The sequence below is a fragment of the Argentina silus genome (genome assembly GCF_951799395.1).
Source record: "Argentina silus genome assembly, chromosome: 2".
Lineage (NCBI taxonomy): Eukaryota > Metazoa > Chordata > Actinopteri > Argentiniformes > Argentinidae > Argentina > Argentina silus.
In genome coordinates, this window is record NC_139656.1 from 4,467,908 (window position 1) to 4,490,653 (window position 22,746).

General features: G+C 46.0%; 4 protein-coding genes across 4 annotated transcripts; 1 reads left to right on the top strand and 3 right to left on the bottom strand.

Moving 5' to 3' along the window:
* Positions 1-2,728: 2,728 nt before the first annotated feature.
* Positions 2,729-6,153, top strand: layna (layilin a; the record flags this gene model as incomplete). The annotated part of the gene is made up of 7 exons (XM_083694444.1): positions 2,729-2,804; positions 3,388-3,685; positions 3,812-3,969; positions 4,195-4,239; positions 4,748-4,810; positions 5,199-5,295; positions 5,478-6,153. 7 exons carry the CDS (start codon positions 2,729-2,731, stop codon positions 6,151-6,153), a joined length of 1,413 nt encoding a protein of 470 aa, XP_083550570.1.
* A 1,025-nt stretch (positions 6,154-7,178) lies between these two features.
* Positions 7,179-15,846, bottom strand: alg9 (ALG9 alpha-1,2-mannosyltransferase). Its single transcript, XM_083665092.1, has 15 exons — positions 14,659-15,846; positions 13,372-13,507; positions 12,995-13,129; positions 12,766-12,836; positions 11,749-11,837; positions 11,098-11,233; positions 10,630-10,717; positions 10,315-10,420; positions 9,940-10,062; positions 9,648-9,802; positions 9,078-9,207; positions 8,525-8,672; positions 8,144-8,273; positions 7,907-8,037; positions 7,179-7,693 (listed from the first exon to the last, which is right to left on the bottom strand). Exons 1-15 carry the CDS (start codon positions 15,012-15,014, stop codon positions 7,570-7,572), a joined length of 2,058 nt encoding a protein of 685 aa, XP_083521218.1. The 5' UTR covers positions 15,015-15,846; the 3' UTR covers positions 7,179-7,569.
* Positions 15,847-15,876: 30 nt separating this feature from the next.
* Positions 15,877-18,969, bottom strand: fdxacb1 (ferredoxin-fold anticodon binding domain containing 1). The gene is made up of 5 exons (XM_083665093.1): positions 18,715-18,969; positions 18,359-18,515; positions 17,876-18,079; positions 17,425-17,583; positions 15,877-17,216 (listed from the first exon to the last, which is right to left on the bottom strand). Exons 1-5 carry the CDS (start codon positions 18,890-18,892, stop codon positions 15,884-15,886), a joined length of 2,031 nt encoding a protein of 676 aa, XP_083521219.1. The 5' UTR covers positions 18,893-18,969; the 3' UTR covers positions 15,877-15,883.
* Positions 18,970-19,854: 885 nt separating this feature from the next.
* On the bottom strand, positions 19,855-21,904 carry ufc1 (ubiquitin-fold modifier conjugating enzyme 1). The gene is made up of 6 exons (XM_083691124.1): positions 21,781-21,904; positions 21,426-21,493; positions 21,211-21,274; positions 20,960-21,036; positions 20,775-20,865; positions 19,855-20,360 (listed from the first exon to the last, which is right to left on the bottom strand). Exons 1-6 carry the CDS (start codon positions 21,901-21,903, stop codon positions 20,280-20,282), a joined length of 504 nt encoding a protein of 167 aa, XP_083547250.1. The 5' UTR covers position 21,904; the 3' UTR covers positions 19,855-20,279.
* Positions 21,905-22,746: the final 842 nt, after the last annotated feature.

The following is a 22,746-nucleotide window of genomic DNA, read 5'->3' on the forward strand; positions in this document are numbered from 1 at the left end:
CTTTTATGTATGAATAAAATCAACTTATCAAGATTCTTTAGACAAAAAGTTAAGTTATGGCCTGTAGTCATAACTCCGCGAGTATTTAGGAGTACTAAAGAGGTGGGTAACTCATTATGAGTAGGCCTAGGCTATGTTAGGCTACGGTAGATGGCTGCATGTACGATAAACGTGCATTTCGAGAAATGAAACATTTGACAACGGAGATCTCCTTAAATATAATTGGATACGGATGGCATAATTGTTGTCACTTCCCAATTTACGGGAAGGCCTTTTGCGCTCCCTGGAGAAATGAAAATAATGTCTGTGCTTTTTGGCAACAGGGAGCAGTGCAATAGCGACGATGTGGAACTATCACAGACAACCATTACCGCAATAACTCCAACATTAATTAATGACAGCACCACACATCATCCGAACATTTTATTGATTCCCCCCCACTCAACATCAAATTATTCGCGAAAAATGTCTAAAATAGTAATCGACCATGCATTGTTTTGTTTATTTACTTGTGTTATTATTTTAATTGGAAATGCAATGTTTGGAACAAACCCAAGATGGGAGCAAACTATAAGGAACGGCATCAAAATGTCTTTTGAGGCTCCAAGTCGTAAAATCGTTGGTCCTACTCAATCGCTCAGAGTGAGTAAGAACCTTGATGACACACCCGCTGAGCTGTGATGGTTAGTAATAACTCCGCTTTTAGCGCGATTCCTACAGTATGAGTTACTCTGAGATTGTTCATAACTACGGGCCCACACACTAGATTTCAACAAGGGATTTGCCACGTTTTGAATTTCGTAATGTATGCGGGACATGAGACTGCCTGAGAATCCAGTAGGCTTCAATTTAATAACGTGTGTGTGTGTGTGTGTGTGTGTGTGTGTGTGTGTGTGTGTGTGTGTGTGTGTGTGTGTCTCGAAGGGGTTGGTCAAAGATATACTAGTCTCCTGAGGAAATATCCATCTGCCTTTAACTAATGGCAAGGGGGGATATGAGGGGAGAGAAAGTGAATTTAATTGAGTTAAAGCCTGTCTGGGTTCTCTGGCAGTCTCATGTACCATATACATTACGAAATTCAAAACGTGGCAAACGCCTTGTTGAAATCTAGTATGTATACAGTAGGACATCTATGTCTCTCTAGGGAATAACTGCTCTTCTATCTGCTCTGTCTTTTTCTTTTTTTTTCTTTTTTAACACCTGGACAACTCAGTGCCACCCTACATGGACCAGAATCACACACAGACATGCACAGACACACGCGCGCACACACACACACACACTCACCCAAACCACACACACACACACACACACACACACACACACACACACACACACACACACACACTCCTCCCATCTCTCCACAACACACACAGACACACAAACTATACATTTTACGATCGCGCACACAGCATTTTCCTAATGGACCATCAGGCAATGTTAAACTCTGGCTGTCGTGTCTCTCTGTCTTCCAGCTTTAAATCAACCTTATGGGCCTTTTTAGAAATTACTGCTTGGGGAGGAGGGGGAAGGGAGTATAGAGGGGCTCTGGATCTCTCTTCTCTCTCTCTCTCTCTCTCTCTCTCTCTCACTCTCTCTCTCTCTCTCTGTGTCTCTGTCTCTCTCTCTCTCTCCCCTCCCCACATACACACAAAATGAAATATTTAAAAAAGTATGTTAGAATAACATAATTACTGTAACGTAGCAAACACTACCATGATTGATTACTACTCTCTCTCTCTCTCTCTCTGTCTTTGAGTATTTGTGTGTTCTGCAGATTTTGAAGCTGCTATGTAAATCAGTCTAAATGAGAAAATAAAGCTTCCAGATTACTGGGCTAGATGAACCTTTTACATCAGAGCACAGGTCTCTCTCTCTCTCTCTCTCTCTCTCGCTCTTTCTGTCTGTCCCTGTCTCTGTCTCTGTCTCTCTCTCTGTCTCTCTCTCTGTCTCTCTGTCTGTGTGTGTGTGTGTGCGTGTGTGTGTGTGTGTGTGTGTGTGTGTGTGTGTGTGTGTGTGTGTGCGCGTGCGCATGTGTGTTGATGGTGAGTGATGGATTGATGTTATTGGGGAAAACAGAGGAGGAGTTTCTGTGGGAGATGAATAAAGAAGTATTTGACAGAGAGAGAGAGCGAGAGAGCGAGAGAGAGAGAGAGAGAGAGAGAGAGAGTACGTTAGTAACAAGTCGTTTTAAGCGTTGATGATGAGCATGATGGAAATCCTCTTCACATTATATATCTGTAAAGGAAATGTCTTGAGATTGACTAAAAGACAGAAATCTGAAATCTCCTGTCAGCGTTTATGACCAGGAGCACTCGTGTGATTAGATCTCTCGCGATCAATGCACCCTCTCCTCCTAATCATTACAACTGCTCTTAACAGATTAGACACACACCCCACCGCACACACACAAGGCCCACCCACACACACACCCTCTTACTGTCTCACCCCCCCCCCCCCCCCCTCTCTCTCTCTTTTCTCTCTCTCTCTCTCTCTCTCTCTCTCTTGGTCAGTCTTAAGACAAGTACGTACAGTCAACTGTCTCTTTGGAGGTTTCCTTTGTATTTTAGCCTTTGTAGTAGTTTGTGACATCAAGACTGGGTTCCTGGTGTCTCCCCGGTGCCCGATCAGTCCTCTCTGATGTTCAGTTTTCTGCTGAGCCACACAGATGGAGAAAGAACAACGGACGGTAGAGATTAATTGGTAGAAAACAATGAGAAGTGAAGAGATGGAATTGATGACAGTTATCTGCCCAATACTGGTTTTGTGCTTCCTTCCGTCAGCTACTGCAAGTCTCATCACAGGTGAGTCTCTCTCTCTCTCTCTCTCTCTCTCACACACACACATACACACACACACACACACACACACACACACACACACACACACACACATTACAATAGTAATTTTAGCTTCATTAGGATGAACACAGCGTGTTTTTAAAGAATGTGTTTGTACTCTATATTAACAAGTCTTTCTGTCTTTCTGTCTGTATGTCTGTCTGTGTCTCTATGTGTGCGTGCGTGTGTGTGCGTGTGCGTGTGCGTGTGTGCGTGTGTGTGTGTGTGTGATCTCCGTCTGAAGCGGACCTGTTTGAAGCCAGAGGTAGGCTATAAATTGTGATAATTGTAAAAAAGCATAGTTGTCATTATTGTCTCAGGCATTCCGTTCAGTGCTATGACCCCGCACCTTCCACTGCGCTACTGAGAGTGGATAACACTAGCACTAGGTATCATGGGAAATTTGGGAAAATGGCCATTGACATCCTGGCCCAATTTCAAAATGTTCTATGATACCCAAAAGCATAATAAGAGTGTGTGTGTGTGTGTGTGTGTGTGTGTGTGTGTGTGTGTGTGTGTGCGTGTGTGTGTGTGTGTGTGTGTTTAGGCCAGCGTGTGTGTCGGGTAGGCAGAGGGAAGCCGTGCTATAAACTGGCATATTTCTCGGAGCCCCAGCGGCGATTGAGCTTTGCGGAGGCAGAGCTGGCATGTCGCCGTGACGGCGGGGAGCTGTTGAGTGTGGAGTCAGCAACCGAGCAGCGAATCATAGAGCAGCTTGTCACAGAACTCCGCCCCTCTGATGGAGACTTCTGGATTGGCCTCCGTCGCAAACATGGAGACCAGGACAGCAACGCAGACTGCCCCGCACAGTACTACTGGCTGGATGGCAGCCAGTCCAACTTTAGGTAGGAATGTGTGTCTGTGTGTGTGTGTGTGTGTGTGTGTGTGTGTGTGTGTGTGTGTGTGTACAACCATGCAACTTCATATGTATGTAAGTTCAAGTATGTGTGCGTGTGTATGTGTCTGTGTAGGAACTGGCACTGGGATGAGCCATCGTGTGGGTATGAGGTGTGTGTAGTGATGTACCACCAGCCATCTGCCCCCCCGGGTCTGGGAGGACTCTACATGTTCCAATGGAATGACGACAATTGTGAGACCAAGAACAACTTCATCTGCAAATACATCACAGGTACACACACACACACACACACACACACACACACACACACATCCTTAGTTTTGTCCACCAAGGAATACATTTTTAACACCGTAGTAGTCTTATAAAGGTGATCTTTATAGTGCCTCTATATAATATGGGCCAGCACTTTCCCCACTAGTAGTATGTCCAGGATACACATAAGCTTGCATACAGTCCAGGTGTTCTAACTTGGTGTTGATGCTGTCTGTGTTCCAGAGAAGCCTCCAGACCCCACCCCTGCCACCAACAGTACCCGTCCAGGTAACACAGCCTGGATACACAATGACAACGGTTCTACAGCTACCACAGGGATAAAACTGATGTGTCCGAAGAACTCCAGGGATAAGTTACCGGTGGTAGAGGGGGTGGGATAGGTAGGGGAGGGTTGGAGTGAGGGAGAGAGGGATGGGTAGAGGGAGGCTGAGTAGAGGGAGAGGGGGACAGATTGGAGAGGTAGGGGAGATGGAGGGGGAGGAGAGAGATTATTAGGGATCAAGGAGAGGGCATGGGGGGATTAGGGAGGTTAGTAATGGAGGGAGAGAGAGCATGGGAGAGGGAGTGGGATAGGCGGGGGGGGGGGGGGGGGGGGAGTGGAAAAGGGTGGGTGGCAAAGAGCGATAGAGCAGGGTCTGTTTCTGGTCCAGGTTGGAGGAGACCATTTTGTATTATTGTGTAGTATCTATTACATCATTATCTATCAACATTATTACACATACAGTATATTCTATACACATACATTCATAATGAATATGAATGATGTTGTCTCCAGAGGCCCCGTCCCCGTCGCCATGGAAACCGCCTGTCAGTGAGGCGGAGCAGAGCAGGACAACAGGTATACTAACCCCCGACCCCCCATCACTGAGAGACAGAGCACACAGGTACACTCACCCCTAACCCCTAGTCTATCCTAACCCCTGACTCTAACCACTGAGAGACAGAGAACAGGTAGCCCTAGTCTCAAGCAGGCAAACGTCATCATCTTGTGTCATTCAAGCAGTCTTGGGCACTGGACAGACTGGAAAGGCTGCTAACTATACTTGTATGTCTCTGATTACACTTGACTGACTGACAATCTATCTCTGACCAGAAAGCCTGAAAATCAAACCCCCTTACCTTGTCTCTGAACAACATCTAACCCTGCGTGTTTCTGTGCTTGTGTGTGCTTGTGTGTGTGTGTGTGTGTGTGTGTGTGTGTGTGTGTGTGTGTGTGTGTGTGTTAGCCCTGAATGTGGTTTACATTATCCTTCCCACCATCCCCCTCCTGCTCCTGTTGCTAACGGCGACTGGAGTGTGCTGCTTCAAGCTGTTTGCCCGACGGTGAGTAGCCGTCCATGCACAGCATGGCCTACAACCTAGCACACCTCAAAGTCTGGCACATAGCACATGGTACATGGCATAACACATACAGTAATCTAGTCTGCTGCTCTTTAATCTTGTGTGTGTGTGTGTGTGTGTGTGTGTGTGTGTGTGTGTTTGTGTGTGTGTGTGTGTGTGTGCAGGAAGAAGCAGCGTGAGGGGCCATCGGAGGTGTGTCAGAGTGACCCAGGGTTCTGTCCTAGCCCCACCCCTCCCGATGTCTACAACGTGATTCGGTCCCAACAGGCAGAGGACCTAGCTGGTACACGCCCACACACCAAGAACACTTCCTTCCTAGGCTCCTCCCCAGACACCCCTCCTGGTGACTATGACAACCTGGGAGGTCGGGACACAGAGAGCGGCTTTGTGACACTGGCCAGCACTGAGAGCGGCTTCCTGAACTTCGAGCTCAACGACCTCAGTCTGGGACGCCGCGGAAACCGCGACTCCTACGATACCAGTCTAGGTCGCCAAAGAAACCGTGAGTCATACGACACCAGTCTGGGTCACTATGGAAACCGAGAGTTGTACGACAAAAGTCTGGGTCGCCGTGCTGGGACCAATGACCTTGGCTACGGAGACAGGGAACTGTACGAAGGCAGTCTGGGAGGGAAGTGTGAGTTTTATGAGACCAGTTTGGGTCCAGGAGGGCCGGGGGTGAAGAGTGACCTCTACGAGCCATACCTGAGTCATAATCGCTATGGAAACCGGAAACCGTACGAGACAAGTGTGGATCGGTATGGAAACGAGTTGAGTCTGGGTGCCAGCGGGAGATACTTCAGAGAGACAGCGGAGTGGGCTGACAGTGACAGCTACTGATCCACCACGTGACTGTGTGTTAGAGTGCATGTAAGTGTGTGTGTGTGTGTGTGTGTGTGTGTGTGTGTGTGTTAGAGAGAGTGAGTAAATGAGTGTGTCTGTCTGTATGTGTGTGAATGAGTTGGTCTGTCCAATTGCTGCTGATTTTGCAATTGAAAGGAGAGCTCTATTAAGTCAAGGGAAAATGTAAAAAATGCCAGTTGTGGAACTGGAAAGGTGGACGTTAGTTTGGTCCAGCCAACAGTTCAATGTCGAGGGAGTGGGAAAGAATATATTCTCTACAAGTCGCAAGAACCTTTGACTGTATCCTGAATGTGAAGGTAGAGTGACTGTGTACAGTATTTATTTACTTACTTTGCGCGTGTGACAGCCTGTTTGCATGGCCCTGTTATGCTGCCCCTGCCTGCTGGGGTCACCGCAAGGTCATGAACCCTGACCCCTGCTGTGCCTGAGACATGGATGCTGAGTTTCATATTGACTCCACTACCTCTTCCACTTCCCTGAGGTATGACAATACCTGTGATTGATATGTTTTCAGTTATTGAGTTTTATACAGTTTATTATCAAATTAATATTCATGTCAACAACAACTCCATGACTGTTTAAACCCTCATCTCAGAAGTGCGCTAAATTTGGCTTCAAGAACACACCCAATAGAAGGAGCCAGGGAAGGGTCAGGGGTCAATTCAGAACTCGGCCTGACCACAACAAAGGCATGACAACAAAGAGAATGAGGAAGTAGTACTTATTATCATCAGTATTATTTGTGTTCTGTATGTATCATAGTTAGGGAGTGCTGTATGCGTGTTTGTTACGATGATCAAAAACCATAATTAAAATAAATAAAAAGGGAATGAGAACCACTGATCACTGTGTGTGGTGCGACAGAAGGATTGGAATCTAAACACATGGCACAAGGATTATTTTGCTATTGATATGCCCCCCCCCCCCCCCCACCTCTGAATAAAGGTCTTTGCACACTGCGTCTGCTATGTTTATTTTGTCTTTATTGACCATTTCAGCTCATATCATTCTCATATCATTCTCTCTCTCTCTCTCTCACACACACACACACACACACACACACACCCACCCTTCTACTGCACAAGTCAACACAGTTGAGAAAACACTTGCTAGACCAGTCCTTATGCCTTATGCGCGCGCACAAAATGACGACAGCCCAGAGAAGGCAGAGACAGATGAAAAATCTAAGTGTCTGATAAACATACACACATACATGACAACAGACATAAACACACATTAGGGTGCACGCACACAGACACAGACACAAACACAAACACAGACACAGACACAGACACAGACACTTGACGGAAGGATACATTAGAGATGTTGTGGTCAGCGGGAAAGGGGGGCTTAGGGCAGAGTTCTGAGCTGACAGCGTTTCAAGTCCGTGGGTCAGGCATGGGTGCGTTTGCGCGACTGCTTTGATCTCCGAGGTTTCAGGATGACGTAGCGTATGTAGCTGGTATGCTGTTCTGACAGGAATGGGACGAAGAATGCTCTGAAGAGAGGAGAAGACCTGAGAGAGAGAGAGAGAGAGAGAGAGACTATTTATTTGTGATACTATGCTGAATCTGATAAGACACGTTATTCTGGGGGGAATGGAGATCTCCCAGGTCTCCAAAAGCAAAAAGCAAAGCCTTTGTGTCTCCCTCAAAAACGTGTGTGTGTGTGGGTGTGTGTGTGTGTGTGTGTGTGTGTGTGTGTGTGTGTGTGTGTTGTGTGTGTTTACCTGGCTGCATGTAGGAAGGGTTTGTAAGCGATGACGCTCCACTCCTCTTTGTTGGTAGCGTAGCGTGGCTCATGTGGCGTCTCAGAGTCTGTGTCCAGGTCCACCAGGTAATGGCACTGCCGCAGGTCCACCTGCAACACAACCATCTCAACAACCAGAACCACCACAAAACCATCAGGCAACCACAGGAAAGCCATTGCACGACAGTCCAGTCCAGTACTGAGTGGTAAGACTCACGTATCTGGTTGGTTCCTCCAGGTTCTGGTCGTTCATGTTGGTGGGGATTATCTGAGTAGCCAATGGGCCCTCGGCGTATGGCTGAGGTAGCTGCCCTCTGAACTCTGATTGGATGAAGTGTAGCTGCCAGCTGAAGAGGGGACAGAGTCACAAAATGCTCAAATCTAACAGAGCACAATCTAACAAGCACAAATGATGATATTTGAAATTAAATTTAAGACCAATTGGAGATGGTGGAAGGAAAAATAAAGATATTCTGTGTAACTGCACATGAGACACAGAACGATTGTCCTTTCGATTTCAATGCTTGTTAATGCTTGTGGAATTATGGTTTTTAGTGGCTCCTTACACACACACACACACACACACACACACACTGACTTGTTGGGCAGCAGGAAGCTGCTGGGGTAGCGGTGCCATTCCTTTCCCACACACACAGTAACATTTCGGCCCTCAGGGACTGAGTGGAGAGCCGGGTCCTTGGCGATACGGTGGAACTCTGGGTACAGATCCAGAGGGGCGTGATAGCCTGCAAGCGTGCACACACACACCCACACACCCACACCCACACACACACACACACACACACACACACACACACACACACACACACACCCGCACACACAGAGTTTTAAAGGAAAGAAGCATACAAGTCTATAATCTCTAAGAAGCTGAGCCAATGTTGAGGTTGAGGTGTACTGACGCATGCAACTAACACAATCAGAATCTGATCCACACGGTATGTACATGAACAAATAACCATGCATTAGCTACCCTGCAGGGTTAATAAGAAAAAACAAGATTAGCCCTACATTCAATGATTTACCATTTCCTACCACATACATCATCACAAACCAGTCAAACCGATAGCGATTGCCAAGTTTTTGAATGCGTACTTGGCAGTGTGTGTGTTTGTGTGTGGGTGTGTGTGTACCTCTGAACAGCGCGACAGAGCGTGACAGTGATAGTACAGTGAACAGCAGCAAGGAGCTCAAGGCCAGCCAGTTGGAGGAGACGGTGTAGTGCTCTAAGCGGTATCGCTGAAACAGGAAGTGGTAGCACTTCTGCAGACAAAACATAAGGAACATATCCCTCAAGACAGGCAACACATCATTCATATATTATATATATACACATATATACAGTGTACACACACACACACACACACACACACACACACACACGTATCCATGACGTTCAATAGGACAACACTTGTTTAGCACACCAGGCAGGAGGGCAATGGCTCCCCATTGGCTACTGCTAATATCAAGATTACAATTACGATTAAAGAATAATGTATAGTCAATTCTAACATTAGCCACCGCTACAAAGTAACATACTGACAATGCTAACATTAGCCATTCTAAAGTAATTGATCGAGGCTATATTTCCATTTTCTTTTTCTAAGATGCCAGTAAGCTACCATCAACAGTAGCAGCACACAAAATAGTAGAAATACAATTTAAGCCAAGTCTTTCATGTGTGTGTGTGTGTGTGTGTGTACCTGTAGAGAGGACAGTGCTACAGCCCCACTGAGGCAGATGAGGGGGTAGATGGGGAAGAGGAATCTCTCCTCTTTATGAGGCCGAGTGAAGAACACCAACATCCACAGGTACATGGGAGACAGAGTCAACCAGTAGGGCCGGCCCAAGTTCTGCACTAAAGAGACACACAAACACATATATTACTCACTGTAATGTTTACAGTCTATGCATATTATACACACACACACACACACACAGAGACACACACACACACACACACACACAAAGACACACACAGACACACACACTCACCGTTAAACCTGTGCAGTAGTGTCTCCATTAGGGCAGTAAGCGGCAGGGAGAGCAGTGCCAGGACAAATACAAGGTTAAAGTTCAGGAACCCGTTTAAAAAGTAAAAATGCCAAGGCTCTGTACCTGTAACACACACAGGCACACACAAAGTGTTCGATTACTGACAAATTAATAAATCAAACACAATTTACATATGAATACTATGTTTGGTACAAAAACACAATGTGCAAATGTACTGTAATATCATATGTATTATGTATCATCAAGCTATGATTTACCATCATTCATTTCATGATCATAGTTTGAAGAGGAATATGCAAAAATGTGTACGTTGTAGGCCTAAGTCGTGGAAAGGTTTGTGGTGTATTTGGTTACCATAGAGATCGGGGCCGTGGGGTGTGAAGACGTTGTACAGTAGAATATTGAGTGGAGCAATGACCAGTTTCCCATAGAAAGAAGAGTCCACTGCTACTAAGGGCACCTGTGACACACACACACACACACACACACACACACACACACACACACAAGTTGAATGGATTAATGATCTAAAAATGGCAAAGGTTTACATTTTGTAGTTGCATCTATCTATAATATGTGTGCATATGCAGCTGAGCAGTGGTTGTGTGTGTGTGTGTGTGTGTGTGTGTGTGTGTGTGTGTCTGTGGGTGTGTGTGTGTGTGTTCTCACCAATAGCAGCAGCAGAGCGACAATTGACCAGGTGATAAAACTCCTCCACTGTCTCTTCAGCACCAACAGGTCAAAGGCGATCGGTATCCTAGCAAAGGCCAGCCAATTATGGTTAATATCAGTATTACTAACAACATACAGCCAAACATACAGAGGGGCTTTAGACCCTGAGCTCCTCCTTAAGAAGGTTCATCTACCAGCACTCCCACATGGAGCCTGTAGCTAAGCCTAAACCTCCTCACGGCCAGTCTACCAGCCATGAGTCTCCCTGCCCCTGCCCCTCCCCCTAGCCCCCCTCGCTTTGAGTTGTGCATTCACACACACCTCCACTAAAGCTGTTCCAAGGCCACGGTTGTGAAAGTCACTTATGGGTGAGCCACTAATAAGACCGTAGGATAACCACTTCAAACAGTAACAGAGGACAAGGCCAGCTCTGACCCAATAAGACCTGAGAGGCGAGGTTCTTACCCAATCAGAGCAGAGAAGGGCCAGCCAACGATGGCTCCGGCAGCCACGCCCATAATGGCCAGAGAGGGCGTGTCCTGAAACCAGCCTGTCATGGCAACCAGAGTAGAGTACATACAGAAGGAGGAGGGCAGGAAGGCTGAAGAGAAAGAGAAAAAATGGTCACGCTTTGATCAATTATTTGTTATTTGGATGAGAGAGATGACAGGCTTCCTGTCAGGGAGAGAATAAAGAGAGAGGTGCAGAGAGGGCAAGGGGGAGACAAAGAGAGGGAGGGAGGGAGGGAGGGAGGGAGGGAGGGAGGGAGGGAGGGGTGGTAGAGAGAGGGGGAGAAGGGTGGAGAGATGAGAGAGAGAGACAGAGAGAGTGCATGCGCAAAGAGAGAGTGGCCCTTTCTCAATTCTCAAAATTCAATTCCTTGTGTCCTCCCATCATTCTCCTCCAATACATTGAGAAGTAAGTAAGTGGATGACTTGCTTACGTCTCAAAACGTATTGGAGCAGAGGAACCTACAGTAGATCTTCTCCTCCAATGCATTTTGAGTAGGACAGTGCGCGAGGAATCTGTTTCCGACAATTGGGAAAGGGGCAGAGAGAGAGAGAGAGAGAGAGAGAGATAGAGAGGTGTTAAGTATTGCAGCCTTTTCTGACCCACCTGCTGAAGAGCAGAACATTCCAGAACTAAGGACAAGGAATGCCAGCATGAGACGGCCCACGTGCAGCCCAAACTTCTTACACACCGCCCTGCAACACACACACACACACAGTTAATCAAAACATTTTACAGCTGGGACCCAGGACCCTTCAAACTGTCAGTATTTGTTAAGAGCACTAGACACTGCCCCCTGCTGGAAGATATCAAACAACAACATCTGACAGCCAAAAACGTGGGTTTATACAACGAGTGGTTTGGAATTCCCATTGTTAGGGCCAATCCTGCCCATGATATATTAGACAACATAAACATGGCCACGTTAATTCCTAAAAAAAGTGCCATCATTTACGTTGTTACCTAGCAACGCACACCACTACTACTACTACTACTACACGAAATGTGTAGGTTAGTTGGTTAGCTAGTCATCAAACCAGCTACATGTGCTGTACAAATGATCTTGTCGGGTGCCTCTCAACACTTTCAATCCAGCTCGTAGCCAGCCAGCGACTGTCACTGCTGTCTGTATTTGCTGGCAACCAGACGTAACGAACGCAACATTGTGTCAATCACTGCCAAGCACAAGCCGTGGACAGCGTCTCTAGAAACCAGTTCTGGATAGTTGGGCAGTTTTGATTTAGCATGGCAGTCAATACGAATAGAACTAATGACCAGAGGACACTTTAAATTGCACTTGCCAACCAGTGATAGTGAATGTAGCATCTCATTTTGTTAAAAAATGTAGGATTTGGGAATGAATTGTTAATGCTGGTAACCTATTGTATAAAAGCAATAATACATGGCTATATCAGCAATATCAATGGCTATGGTGACCTACGACCACGTCACAGCCATGATAAAAATGTCATCAACACATAGCCTCTCATATATTATTGCTCAATTGACAGCTAACATTGTTGTGAAGCTATGTTGTTGTGGAGTTGGCAGTTACAGTTGCAATGTAAAAAGCAAGAGCACACTCTCCCATACACCCACACACTCAGGAGGAGGGAGACTAACTTGTAAAAGTAGAGTTCACAGACGCAGCAGGAGAAGGCAAGGATGCAGCGTACAAAGTAGAACACCAGCACCTGCAACACAACCATCAGACCACCATGTTTTTGTACATTGCGACCCTGGTCCCACACTGTCTAATTCTACTTGGCACATTTTTAATTTGTGCTAGCATTTTCAATGGGATGGTGTGTGTGTGTGTGTGTGTGTGTGTGTGTGTGTGTGTGTTTATTACCTTGTTGGTCTGTAGTATATGAGCATGTAAACATGCAGGCAGAGCGTGTAACCATAGGTAACCATAGGACCTGATGGCATAGACAGGAGAATACTCCCACGTCTGCATCCCTGAACCATACAACAGGAAGTGCATCTGTAGGAGAGGAAATTCCATCAGCAGAGAGACGGTTGGCAGCAGATAAGAAACACAGCACATAGTACAGACAAAGACTTCTAATTGGACAATCTCATTTCTATTCAATACACAAGTGTCCACGATTTAGGGAACTGGAACACCCAGCACTGTATGGCCTGGTTCAGAAACAATATCAATCTGTGTGTGTGTGTGTGTGTGTGTGTGTATTCATGCTTCGATTAGAAGTCATCACTACTCACCGGTTCCCAGTAGTTGTAGGTTTCGTCGCAGTCAGAGATGTTGCTTAGCAATGCTGCGCAGAAGCGAGCGGAGAGCAGGCATTTAAATGCTGTGGAACCTTCAGGTGCCCACACCTGCCCTCCCCTTCCTACAGACCTGCACAGACACATACACAAACAATTAAAAACAATACACATATACATAAAAGCATGAAAAAAAGGCCACCACCGGTGAATCGCCTCTTGGTTCCTGCATAGTAGCCCTACTATTTAGTGTCCCTGTGGTCAGTGAATTTGTAACCTCTGACCCAGGCTGCCAAGTGTCTGGTAAACAAGATGAGTGAATTTGTGCATCAGTTGCATTTCAGCTCAAATAGGAAACCAGCTGTGCAGACCTGGCAGATCTGCCTCATTTTAATATGGTACCTCCATGCGTGGTGCAGAACATCTGAGCTGCAGTCAGATTCTCTACTCTTCTCCACAAAAAGTGGGTACACGTTTTCTCCACCCAACCCCTGGACAACAGGGACTTCTCACCATACTTTTTACAACAGTTAATTTCCTTCAAATCCATGAGGGGGTAATTGAGTGCACTCTTTGTCTAATAATAATAATAATAATAGGTCTGTGCTTAATAATGTCTGTAGATAACAATATATAGGCAACCACTGTAATACACAGATTCTGCAGATGTTTGTAATACCTGAAGAAGCAACCAGTTTGCTATAATGATCCTATTAGCACAGACCTGCGCAGAAGCGCATAACCTCCCCCAGTAGTGACAGCAGCGCGTTTTGACCACGTCAGCATACGCTCTCCTCTCTCTCCTACTGACGCTGTAGGCTCGAAATCTGAGTTTCTCAGCCAAAACACTGTTGAGTCTTGCTTAAAGCATGAATGGCTCCACGGCCAGCAACACAACAGAAAACAGTAGCGTGAAACTGTACCTAGATATTAGCGCGCCTCTACTTTTCACGCCAGAATGTCCCCAGACATCATCAATAAATAACACGGTACTCCCTAAACAAAACAAAATACGAGAACAAACAGATAAAGTGTGAATTGAACGCACACAGCGATCTCATATAGTGTGCATGACAACGAATGAATGAATGAATGAACATGACGGATGGACACTGCAGGGCAAGCACCTGATGTGCATGTGCATTAGTGCTTTAAACATTTATGTAACGTTTATTGCAGTTACAATATCTGCTGACTGACAGCATGTCACTTATTTTCAATTGGTTGTCAGTGCGGTAAAGCGATAGCTAGCGATAGCTTTTCAATCTCACTCCCGGAACTCACTCCTGCCGTGTGTCTGGGGTGCCTTCATCACTGGCTTTCTCCTCTCTCGGTGTTCGGGTTTCGTTGGGGAGATTCACGCTGTTCGCATCTTGTCTACTCCCTCGCCTGTTTCGTTGTCGGAGTCTCGCCGCCATATCTACTGCTGGTGGCTTCTTCAAATAAGAGATTTTAAAGCGGTGGGCAATGTAAATGTCCGATGCATTTCCGCCACCGTCCGTGGAGTGTGACGAAAGCTTGAGCAAGGTTAGGTTTCTGCCACCAGAGGGCGCAAAACACTGAAGACACAACCTACAGTATGAACCAAGTCTATTACATTCTATGTCAAACTTGTTGCATACCACAAATGACTGTAACATATATACAGTAGATATCCAAATTGCACACACAAGTGGTTTATTTACCTAACTGGGATCAAACAGAGATCATCTGTTTTATATTCATTAATTCTCTCTCTCTCTCTCTGAAATGTTAAATAAAGTCTGTCATAAGTAAATCTGGGCATTCAGATTCAGGTGTGTTTATCTTCCCTTTACTAAATGAGTTGTAAACCTAAAGTTGAAGTGTTCTTTTGAAGGTATGTACTTGCGAGGTTACATGAAAGTTATGATTGAGACATTTACCCACTGTTATTGCACAGATTAAATAAAAGAAAATTGATAGGCAGAATCAAAACAATGCATTGTCGTAAACACGTATGAGATACAGGATATACAACACCACCGTCAATTGCCAATAGATCTATCATTAACAATATCACTTACATCTTTAACTATCAAACTGCCCTCAAGAGAAGAGAAAACCAATCGAGAGTGGATGGATGAATTCCTGAGGAGCGATGTCTAAAATGTTAGCACCCCTTGCGTACCTCGATGTGCTTGGAGAGAAAATAACTAAGTCTGAAGCAAGAAACTCCCGCACAAGAGAGGACTTCATAGCTCCAGACCTGGCACAATACAACCAATATTGCTCTCCCTCATTGTAAACAAGTTAGAGACAGGCTTTAGATAAAATGCATATGTCAAAAAAGACATCAACCCAAGCTCTTCAAACGTCACTCTAATAGTTAACTAAGGTCAGTGCTCTACTATCAACAATTCTAAATGTGAGGTGTTTGACTGGGTAACATGGTGAAATAAAAGTAGAAGGCAGTGAGGATTTCTTCATCTCATCTGGTCATGTGTCTCTAAATATACTTAGAAATCTGTTTTACACACCAACACACACTTTACCTGATGGTGCCAAGCATGCGTGTGGACAGCAGTGTTTGCAGGTGTGTGTGTAGTTTCATGGCGTGTGTGTGTGAGAGTGCAGATGTGTGAGACTGGTAGGTGAGTCTGTAACAGTAGCTGGTGTGTGTGTGGTCTGGGTGTAAGAAAGTGTCTATAAGTTCCACTTGCTCCACGGTGCCCCTACTGGCCTCTCTGACGACCACATGGAACTCCCCCTCTTCCCAGCTCGGCCCCACCCAGAAGCTGATGTCATAGCTGAAGCGCTGTGGGAATAGGGAGAACGGGCGGAACGGTTTTCCTGGCGATGGCTTGAGCAGGAAGTGCTTGAGGAAGCGTGGGTCCTTTGACCAGAGCAGGCGCCAGTCAGGGAGGGAGAAGACCAGTGTGGCCAGGAGGTCCAAACTCAGACTCACTCTCACACACACCTTTGTGACGTCATCGGCAACATCACTAACCCACACCCGGCCAATCCGACCCATTGGCTTGGCCATCAGACCCAACACCCCCTCTTCCAAGGCCAGGGAAACTCCATGTGGAGCTAGCAGGACCTCCAGGCTCCGTCCTAGAGCTTTGATTGGCTTAGAGGCAGCAGTGCACACACCACAGAGAAGAAGCTGGTGAAAGGCAGGGGGTCCCCATGGTCTGATGGGAAATCTCTTGAGAACCAGGCCGCTGATGCTGGATAGAACCCCAATAAAACCACCAATAACCCTAGAAGAGCCCTCTGTCTGGCCCTCTTCAACTCTGCCACCACTAACCCCCTTTCCCTCGACCTCTCTATCCACACAGCCCTCCCTTACCCCACTGGTCCCTTCTCTCTGATCTCTCTCCTCTCTCAGAGTTACCAGCTCCTCCATCTGAGGTAGTAGAGATGGACGCAGCACAAAACCAACACCACTTTTCCCCTCACACACCCCGTTGATATCACGTTTGGCTTTAGACCCCCGGTCCTCATCCCATGGCTCCTCTTCTTTGCCTCGTCGGTCTGACGTTATATGCGTGTCTGCCAGCGTGTCCAAGAGTGTGTCCACGTGTTTGTCATCGTCAGAGCAGGGAGTGTGCTTGTCTGTAGACGTGTGTGTGTCTGTTATGGTATGCGTGTCTATAGGGTTGTGAATGTGAGGGGTGTGTGTGTAGGAGGGGTGTATCCGGTAGCAGTGTGTGGGGTCTATCTCGGGGCAGCAGGTCTGCAGTTGCTTGGGGGAAAAGTGGAGGAGGATGGGGAGGGGCTCTGTCACCATGGAGATAGACCATTCTTTTGCCAACCCCTCCAGGAGGAAGTCCTGAACCAGCCTGACAGGATGGACAGAACCTGGAGAGAGAAAACCTCTGGGGAGAGAGAGAGAGAGAGAGAGAGAGAGAGAGAGTACATTCTATTGAGACCTAGACCACCAGCTCACAATGAGTTAGTAATGATTACAGTTGTTTGACCTTTACAGTTGTAAAACCTGGCTTTGAAGCACACACAGATCTGATAACTATGATAATATTGTCAGTCATGTTGTCCAACACTCCCAGTGTGTGTGTGTGTGTGTACCTGTGTATATAGTCGCTGAGTTCAGCAGGTATGTGGTATTGGATTCTCTGCCCTCCAACTGTCTCCTCCACACTCAGCCTCTGAGGGGCGCTGTGGAGGAGGCCACGTGTGAACACATGGGTCAGTCCTTTCTCTACATGAAAGCCCTTGTCCTGGCTCCTGACAGAGAGAAACACAAACAAACAAACAAACAAACAAACAAACAAACAAACACACACAGTTACCCTGGTCGCTAACAGAAACACACACCAGTTCATCAGAGAAACAACAGTCATTCCTCAGAACATCAATTCAAGGGATGAAACAAAACCAATTACAAAATTGTGTCCTCCACCTCTGGCAGGTATTAAGCTTCACCTGTACCCCTCACTTGTAGCTCACACCTGTAGCCAGTGCAGTAGTGACCTGTATCCAGTGTGCATAGTTACCTGTATCCAGTGTGCATAGTTACCTGTATCCGGTGCACTTGTAGCTGTCATGTTTATCACTGTCGAAAGGACGGACATCACTAAGGATGAGCCCTGCCTCTGCTGCCATGGCAACAACCTGCCAGCTGTTGTGCCACTCTCTTGTTGGCTGGTCGGCTGGTGTCCCGCCCTGCCCATTGCACAGGGAGACATGGACCTCCCCCTCCTTCCTCAGCACCAGAACACAGCTACAACACACAATTCGAACATTACTACAACACACCAAAAACCTAACAACACTTCTGTCTGATGACATCGCTGAACCAAAATCGAGCCCTAACCCCTACCCCCAAGGCACTCCAGGAGATCTGAAAGTATTGGATAGCTGCACATATCTAATATGGCACGTTCTGTTCTATCTACCTCATCAGAAGCCAATAGAAAGTGATATTGTGTACTAGCCTATAGCATATTGTAGATAGATCCTGTCAAACCAGTGACGAGTGATTTAGAGGATCGTTTCTTACCTAAGGAAGAAGTTTTTGAGGAGTTCCCTGTTCTTTTTGACGCCACTCTTACGACCGCAGTGAGGGAAGTTAAACACGACACAGTCAAACACACAACCGTGCAGAGACGCACATTTTTCCAGGCGCGTAGAGTCCACTTCAAACAACACCTCCCCGCCTGACACACACACACACACACACACACACACACACACACACACACACACACACACACACACACACACACACACACACACACGTTCGATGCAAAACAACAGTACACCCATGAAAACACACAATGTTTACATTAGCATTAAATATGTATATACACATTAACTCACACAGGATAGATTGAACACACATACACACACACACACCTGAGTCTCTGATGGTCTGGATGTTGGTGGCTGTACCCTTGTGCCGCAGTGCTTCCTCCTGGCTCTGAAGGCAGGTGGCGGTGATGTAGCAGTTATGTTCCAACAGGTTCAGTGCCAGCGACGCAGAAAATGAAAAGTTCCCCTCTCCTACCAGCAGCGTTGCCCGGAGAGCAGACATCCCTGACCTGTCAGTTTAATAACCAAGCTGCCTTTGAGTCCAGTGTTACAGAGGTGACAGTTCTTTATCTGGGCAGAATAACGGCAAGCAACATTCAATACCCCCCTCCCTCCCTCCCCTGTATTTGAACAAGTTGTAGACTAGAGTAGACTAGATTCACCCTGTCGACTGCATTGACAGTTGCTTTTTATAGCAACTCACTTTTCGCAGATAATCGGATATCCGCTCGTATCACAGTCGCTCATCAACATGCTTTTCTAAAAGGAGACAATTACGTAATTCTCTCCAGAGCCAAGTATTAGAGCTAACATAATACACAATGTAGACGACATATGCTGGCAGTCAGGAGCAGCCAGCCACTCCGCCGCATGTGGAAATGCTGTTTTGTGTCACAGTTATAGTAGTCCGTGGGCAAACGAAGGAGGGACGGTCATTTTTTAACTGTTCAACTGTGTGCGGATTACTGGACTGTGTGTGTGTGTGTGTGTGTGTGTGTGTGTGTGTGTGTGTGTGTGTGTGTGTGTGTGTGTGTGTGTGTGTGTGTGTGTGTGTGTGTGTGGTGAGACACTAGGAGCTATTGTTATTATAACTAGTTACTGTTATATGTCACTGCTAAATATAAAGGTTATTTCCTTTCTAAGGGCCACAAAGAGGTGGATTATTACATGTTGTTCACCTCACAAGTGTACTATGATTTTGAATTATTTAGTCGCGTGTGTGTGTGTGTTTGTTTGTGTATTTATCAAGCCTGTATTACCACTGAGCAATGCATTCTGTCCTGCCTGTGTGAAAGAACTGTAAAAAGAGATGAATGATACGAAATGTGTCCTTCTGACATGGTGAAGCCTTGTCATTATTCTTGCTTACCCTTAGTTACTGATCTAAATGTAAATTTGCACTGATGTAGTCACTAGAATGGTACATGTAGGACAACTTCAGACAACATACCTCAACCAGAGGAACCAGTTCTCAGATGACTCAGTGTTTATTAACATAGATGAATCAAAGCTGTTGGAGGTGCAGAGGTGGTGCACACACAGATCATACACTCCTGAGCTCTGACAAGACATGTTCAAATATAAACATCCACTTTGCAAATACTTGCTTACAGTCTTCTCTTTCTCCACTGTAAACATTTAAACTGGTCCCCCAAAACAAAGAGCTCAACTTGACTGAAAAATGATCATATATATATATCATTCCCCCCTATGGGAGAGACCGGCACCCTGCGGCTCAGCTGGGGGCTGGAGTCCTCCAGTGAAATGATAAAAGGCTGTGCTGATGCTTCTCTGGGAGGAGCGGGTGTGTTGGGCTGTTGCGTCTCTGGGGGCTGCTGAGAGCATGAGGGTTCTGGACTGTAGAGAGGAGGGTTAGTGTGTCTCCAACTTCAGCTGCTCTGCTGTTCTCTGTGCAGGACCAGCCCTTTAGAGACTAGGTCAGGAATCTCCACCGCCAACCATGGACCCAACTAGAGAGAGAGACACGAGCGCACACACGGGCACACAGTTGATACATATGATAAACTTGAAGAGTACATCAGGCGTAATAAGATCTGGGTCTTGAGGTCTACAGTGCTGCTGGTTTTCCTCTTACACTGGAAGTAAGGACTGGTTACGAACTGGGAGACTTGGGTCACGTGCAACGGCTTGCGAAATAGGAAAAACAGAACCAATACGAGCACAAATGTAAATGTTGTATTTTGTTGCAAAATGTTTTGCTAAACATGTCCCAAGTAAGAGAATTCTCACCTATCAATGACATAATCTTATCAATTAACTACCTGGGTCAGAACGCGAAGAATACAGCAGCATGATGTCAACACTCAGGTTTGAATCGCGCACGTGCGTGCACACACACACATACACACACACACACAACCTACCCCCAGGGCCATCAAATGAGCCAGTCCAAACTTTGGTACATTCCTCGCCCACAAGGGTTTGAAGTGGTCCGTTAGACAAATCTTTCCCCCCCTGCAAAAGTGAGGAACCATCTCAGTTCACACCATCATCAGATTCATCACACTTTGTGTATGAGTGAGATTGTGTATGTTTATATGCGTCTTACCTGTACATTTTGGCGGTTTTTCCATCCAGTTCTGGGATGGCGACCTCAGGTGCCGTGGTTGGGTACGTCACAGGGATCTGACCAATCAGAAAGGTTACAGCAGTAAGTGACAGACTCACTCTACCCTCAACTTAATAGTATGTCACACATAAAACCAAACTGTTTATGTCATTACACATGTAGGATATGTTCATATGTGGCAGTGGTCAAGTATGTATGCAGTTTATGTATCTGTGGTGATAAAGACTCACATCAAACTCTATGTCAAACTCGTACTTAAGCAGGTCGTGGATGTACCAGCACTTTCCAAACCACCTGACCATAACAAAGAAGAAATAGCAATATAAATAAACAAATCACACTAGTATACAGCAGGAGACAGTGCAGAGCTGTTACACTGTGTGTGTGTGTGTGTGTGTGTGTGTGTGTGTGTGTGTGTGTGTGTGTGTGTGTGTGTGTGTCAGACCTGGTTCCCTCCTTGTTGGACTCCAGGCGGAACCAGTCGTTGTCAGCTGTCTTGTTGTTCTCCACATACTTTCAGGAACAAGAATCAACAAACACGAGAGCACGATATTAACCTAGATTTACTTGACTAAGTCTTCGTCACATTTACTTTGGTGTAACCAAAAGTACACATTGATTCAAATATCAACATGCTAGAAGATGTCGTGGTTGTCAAGTATCAACAAACGTGATCAAACTGTCTCTCCATCACCCACTGTTGACAGTGACACGTACTGTTAAGCAAGCTACCCGGCAAACTCGCTTGCTACCAGACCCTGTGTGTACTAATCACCGGATCGGTCCGGTCCCGGTCTCACCTTGATCAGCGCTAGGTACTCTTCGCGCAGCCGCTGGACCCACAGCTCCTTATCCCGTGGGCCGGAGTTTGTTTTCAGTAACGGGATCTCCGACACAGCCCTCCTTGTCGCCTCGTCCGCCATGTTTAAGAGCAAGAATGATGACGTCACTGAGTCATAGAGTTAAGGCAAATCAAATAAGAGTTCTGAGGAAGTTGGAAGATATAATTTCTTTGAAAATGAAACGAAACTCTCAACAAACATTCTGCAGTTTGGAAATACTAATATAAGTGATATTGTTATTTAAAATAAATTGAAATGATTGTAATATTTCGGGAACCAAAATACACTGTCCAGGTTTCCAGGGGGAAGTATTTCCCTGCAATCAAATTGCACAGAACAGCTGGGGGAGGGTTTCCGTGTCAGCTGCTCACAGCATCCTATTCTATCTTTACCGTTAATGAGAAAACCTTCATCTATCATCATTTTTCTAGAGAGCAAAACATTAACGTGGTTGGAATTTCGAGCTCTCCTAATCACATTGGAAGTAAGCAGAAATACGACAGAGCTTCGCTGATATTTTCCTTGTTGTAATATTATTAAGGTCATGTGCATCTGTCATTGCCGGGGCTAGCTAAGCAGTGATCCTGAGACAGGACGAGTAGGAGTAGCTGAATAGCAGTTGTCTGCAGTGCTTCACCTAAATAAAGCCAACATAAAAAAAATGTATTAATTTGCAACCTATTGAATGCATTCAGTTTATACATATTGCAGTGCTAGCTAGTGTATGGTGCCTTGGCCTTTAGGTGATCTTTCTTTTAGGGGATGTGTCCTGTTGAGAGAGAGAAAGAGAGAGAGAGTGTGCGCGCGTGTGCACACACACACACTCTCTCTCTCTTTCTCTCTCTGCTCATTCAAGTGTTTGTTTTACATCTGGAGAGAGAGAGAGTGTGTGTGTGTGCGCGCGTGCGTGGGTATGTGCATGTG

Coding starts and splice junctions, on each gene's coding strand:
- alg9 (XM_083665092.1), bottom strand. CDS start 15,014: ATGTTACAGTCATTTGTGGTATGCAACAAGTTTGACATAGAATGTAAT. Junction 9,803..9,939: donor ACTACTGCACAGGTTTAACG/GTGAGTGTGTGT, acceptor GTGTCTCTTTAG/TGCAGAACTTGGGCCGGCCC. Junction 8,274..8,524: donor AGCTTCCTGCTGCCCAACAA/GTCAGTGTGTGT, acceptor TCCCCTCTTCAG/CTGGCAGCTACACTTCATCC.
- fdxacb1 (XM_083665093.1), bottom strand. CDS start 18,892: ATGTCTGCTCTCCGGGCAACGCTGCTGGTAGGAGAGGGGAACTTTTCA. Junction 17,584..17,875: donor TACAAGTGCACCGGATACAG/GTAACTATGCAC, acceptor TCTCTCTGTCAG/GAGCCAGGACAAGGGCTTTC. Junction 17,217..17,424: donor CTCAGCGACTATATACACAG/GTACACACACAC, acceptor CTCTCTCCCCAG/AGGTTTTCTCTCTCCAGGTT.
- ufc1 (XM_083691124.1), bottom strand. CDS start 21,903: ATGGCGGACGAGGCGACAAGGAGGGCTGTGTCGGAGATCCCGTTACTG. Junction 21,494..21,780: donor AGTACCTAGCGCTGATCAAG/GTGAGACCGGGA, acceptor TGTTCCTGAAAG/TATGTGGAGAACAACAAGAC. Junction 20,866..20,959: donor AAAACCGCCAAAATGTACAG/GTAAGACGCATA, acceptor TCACTTTTGCAG/GGGGGGAAAGATTTGTCTAA.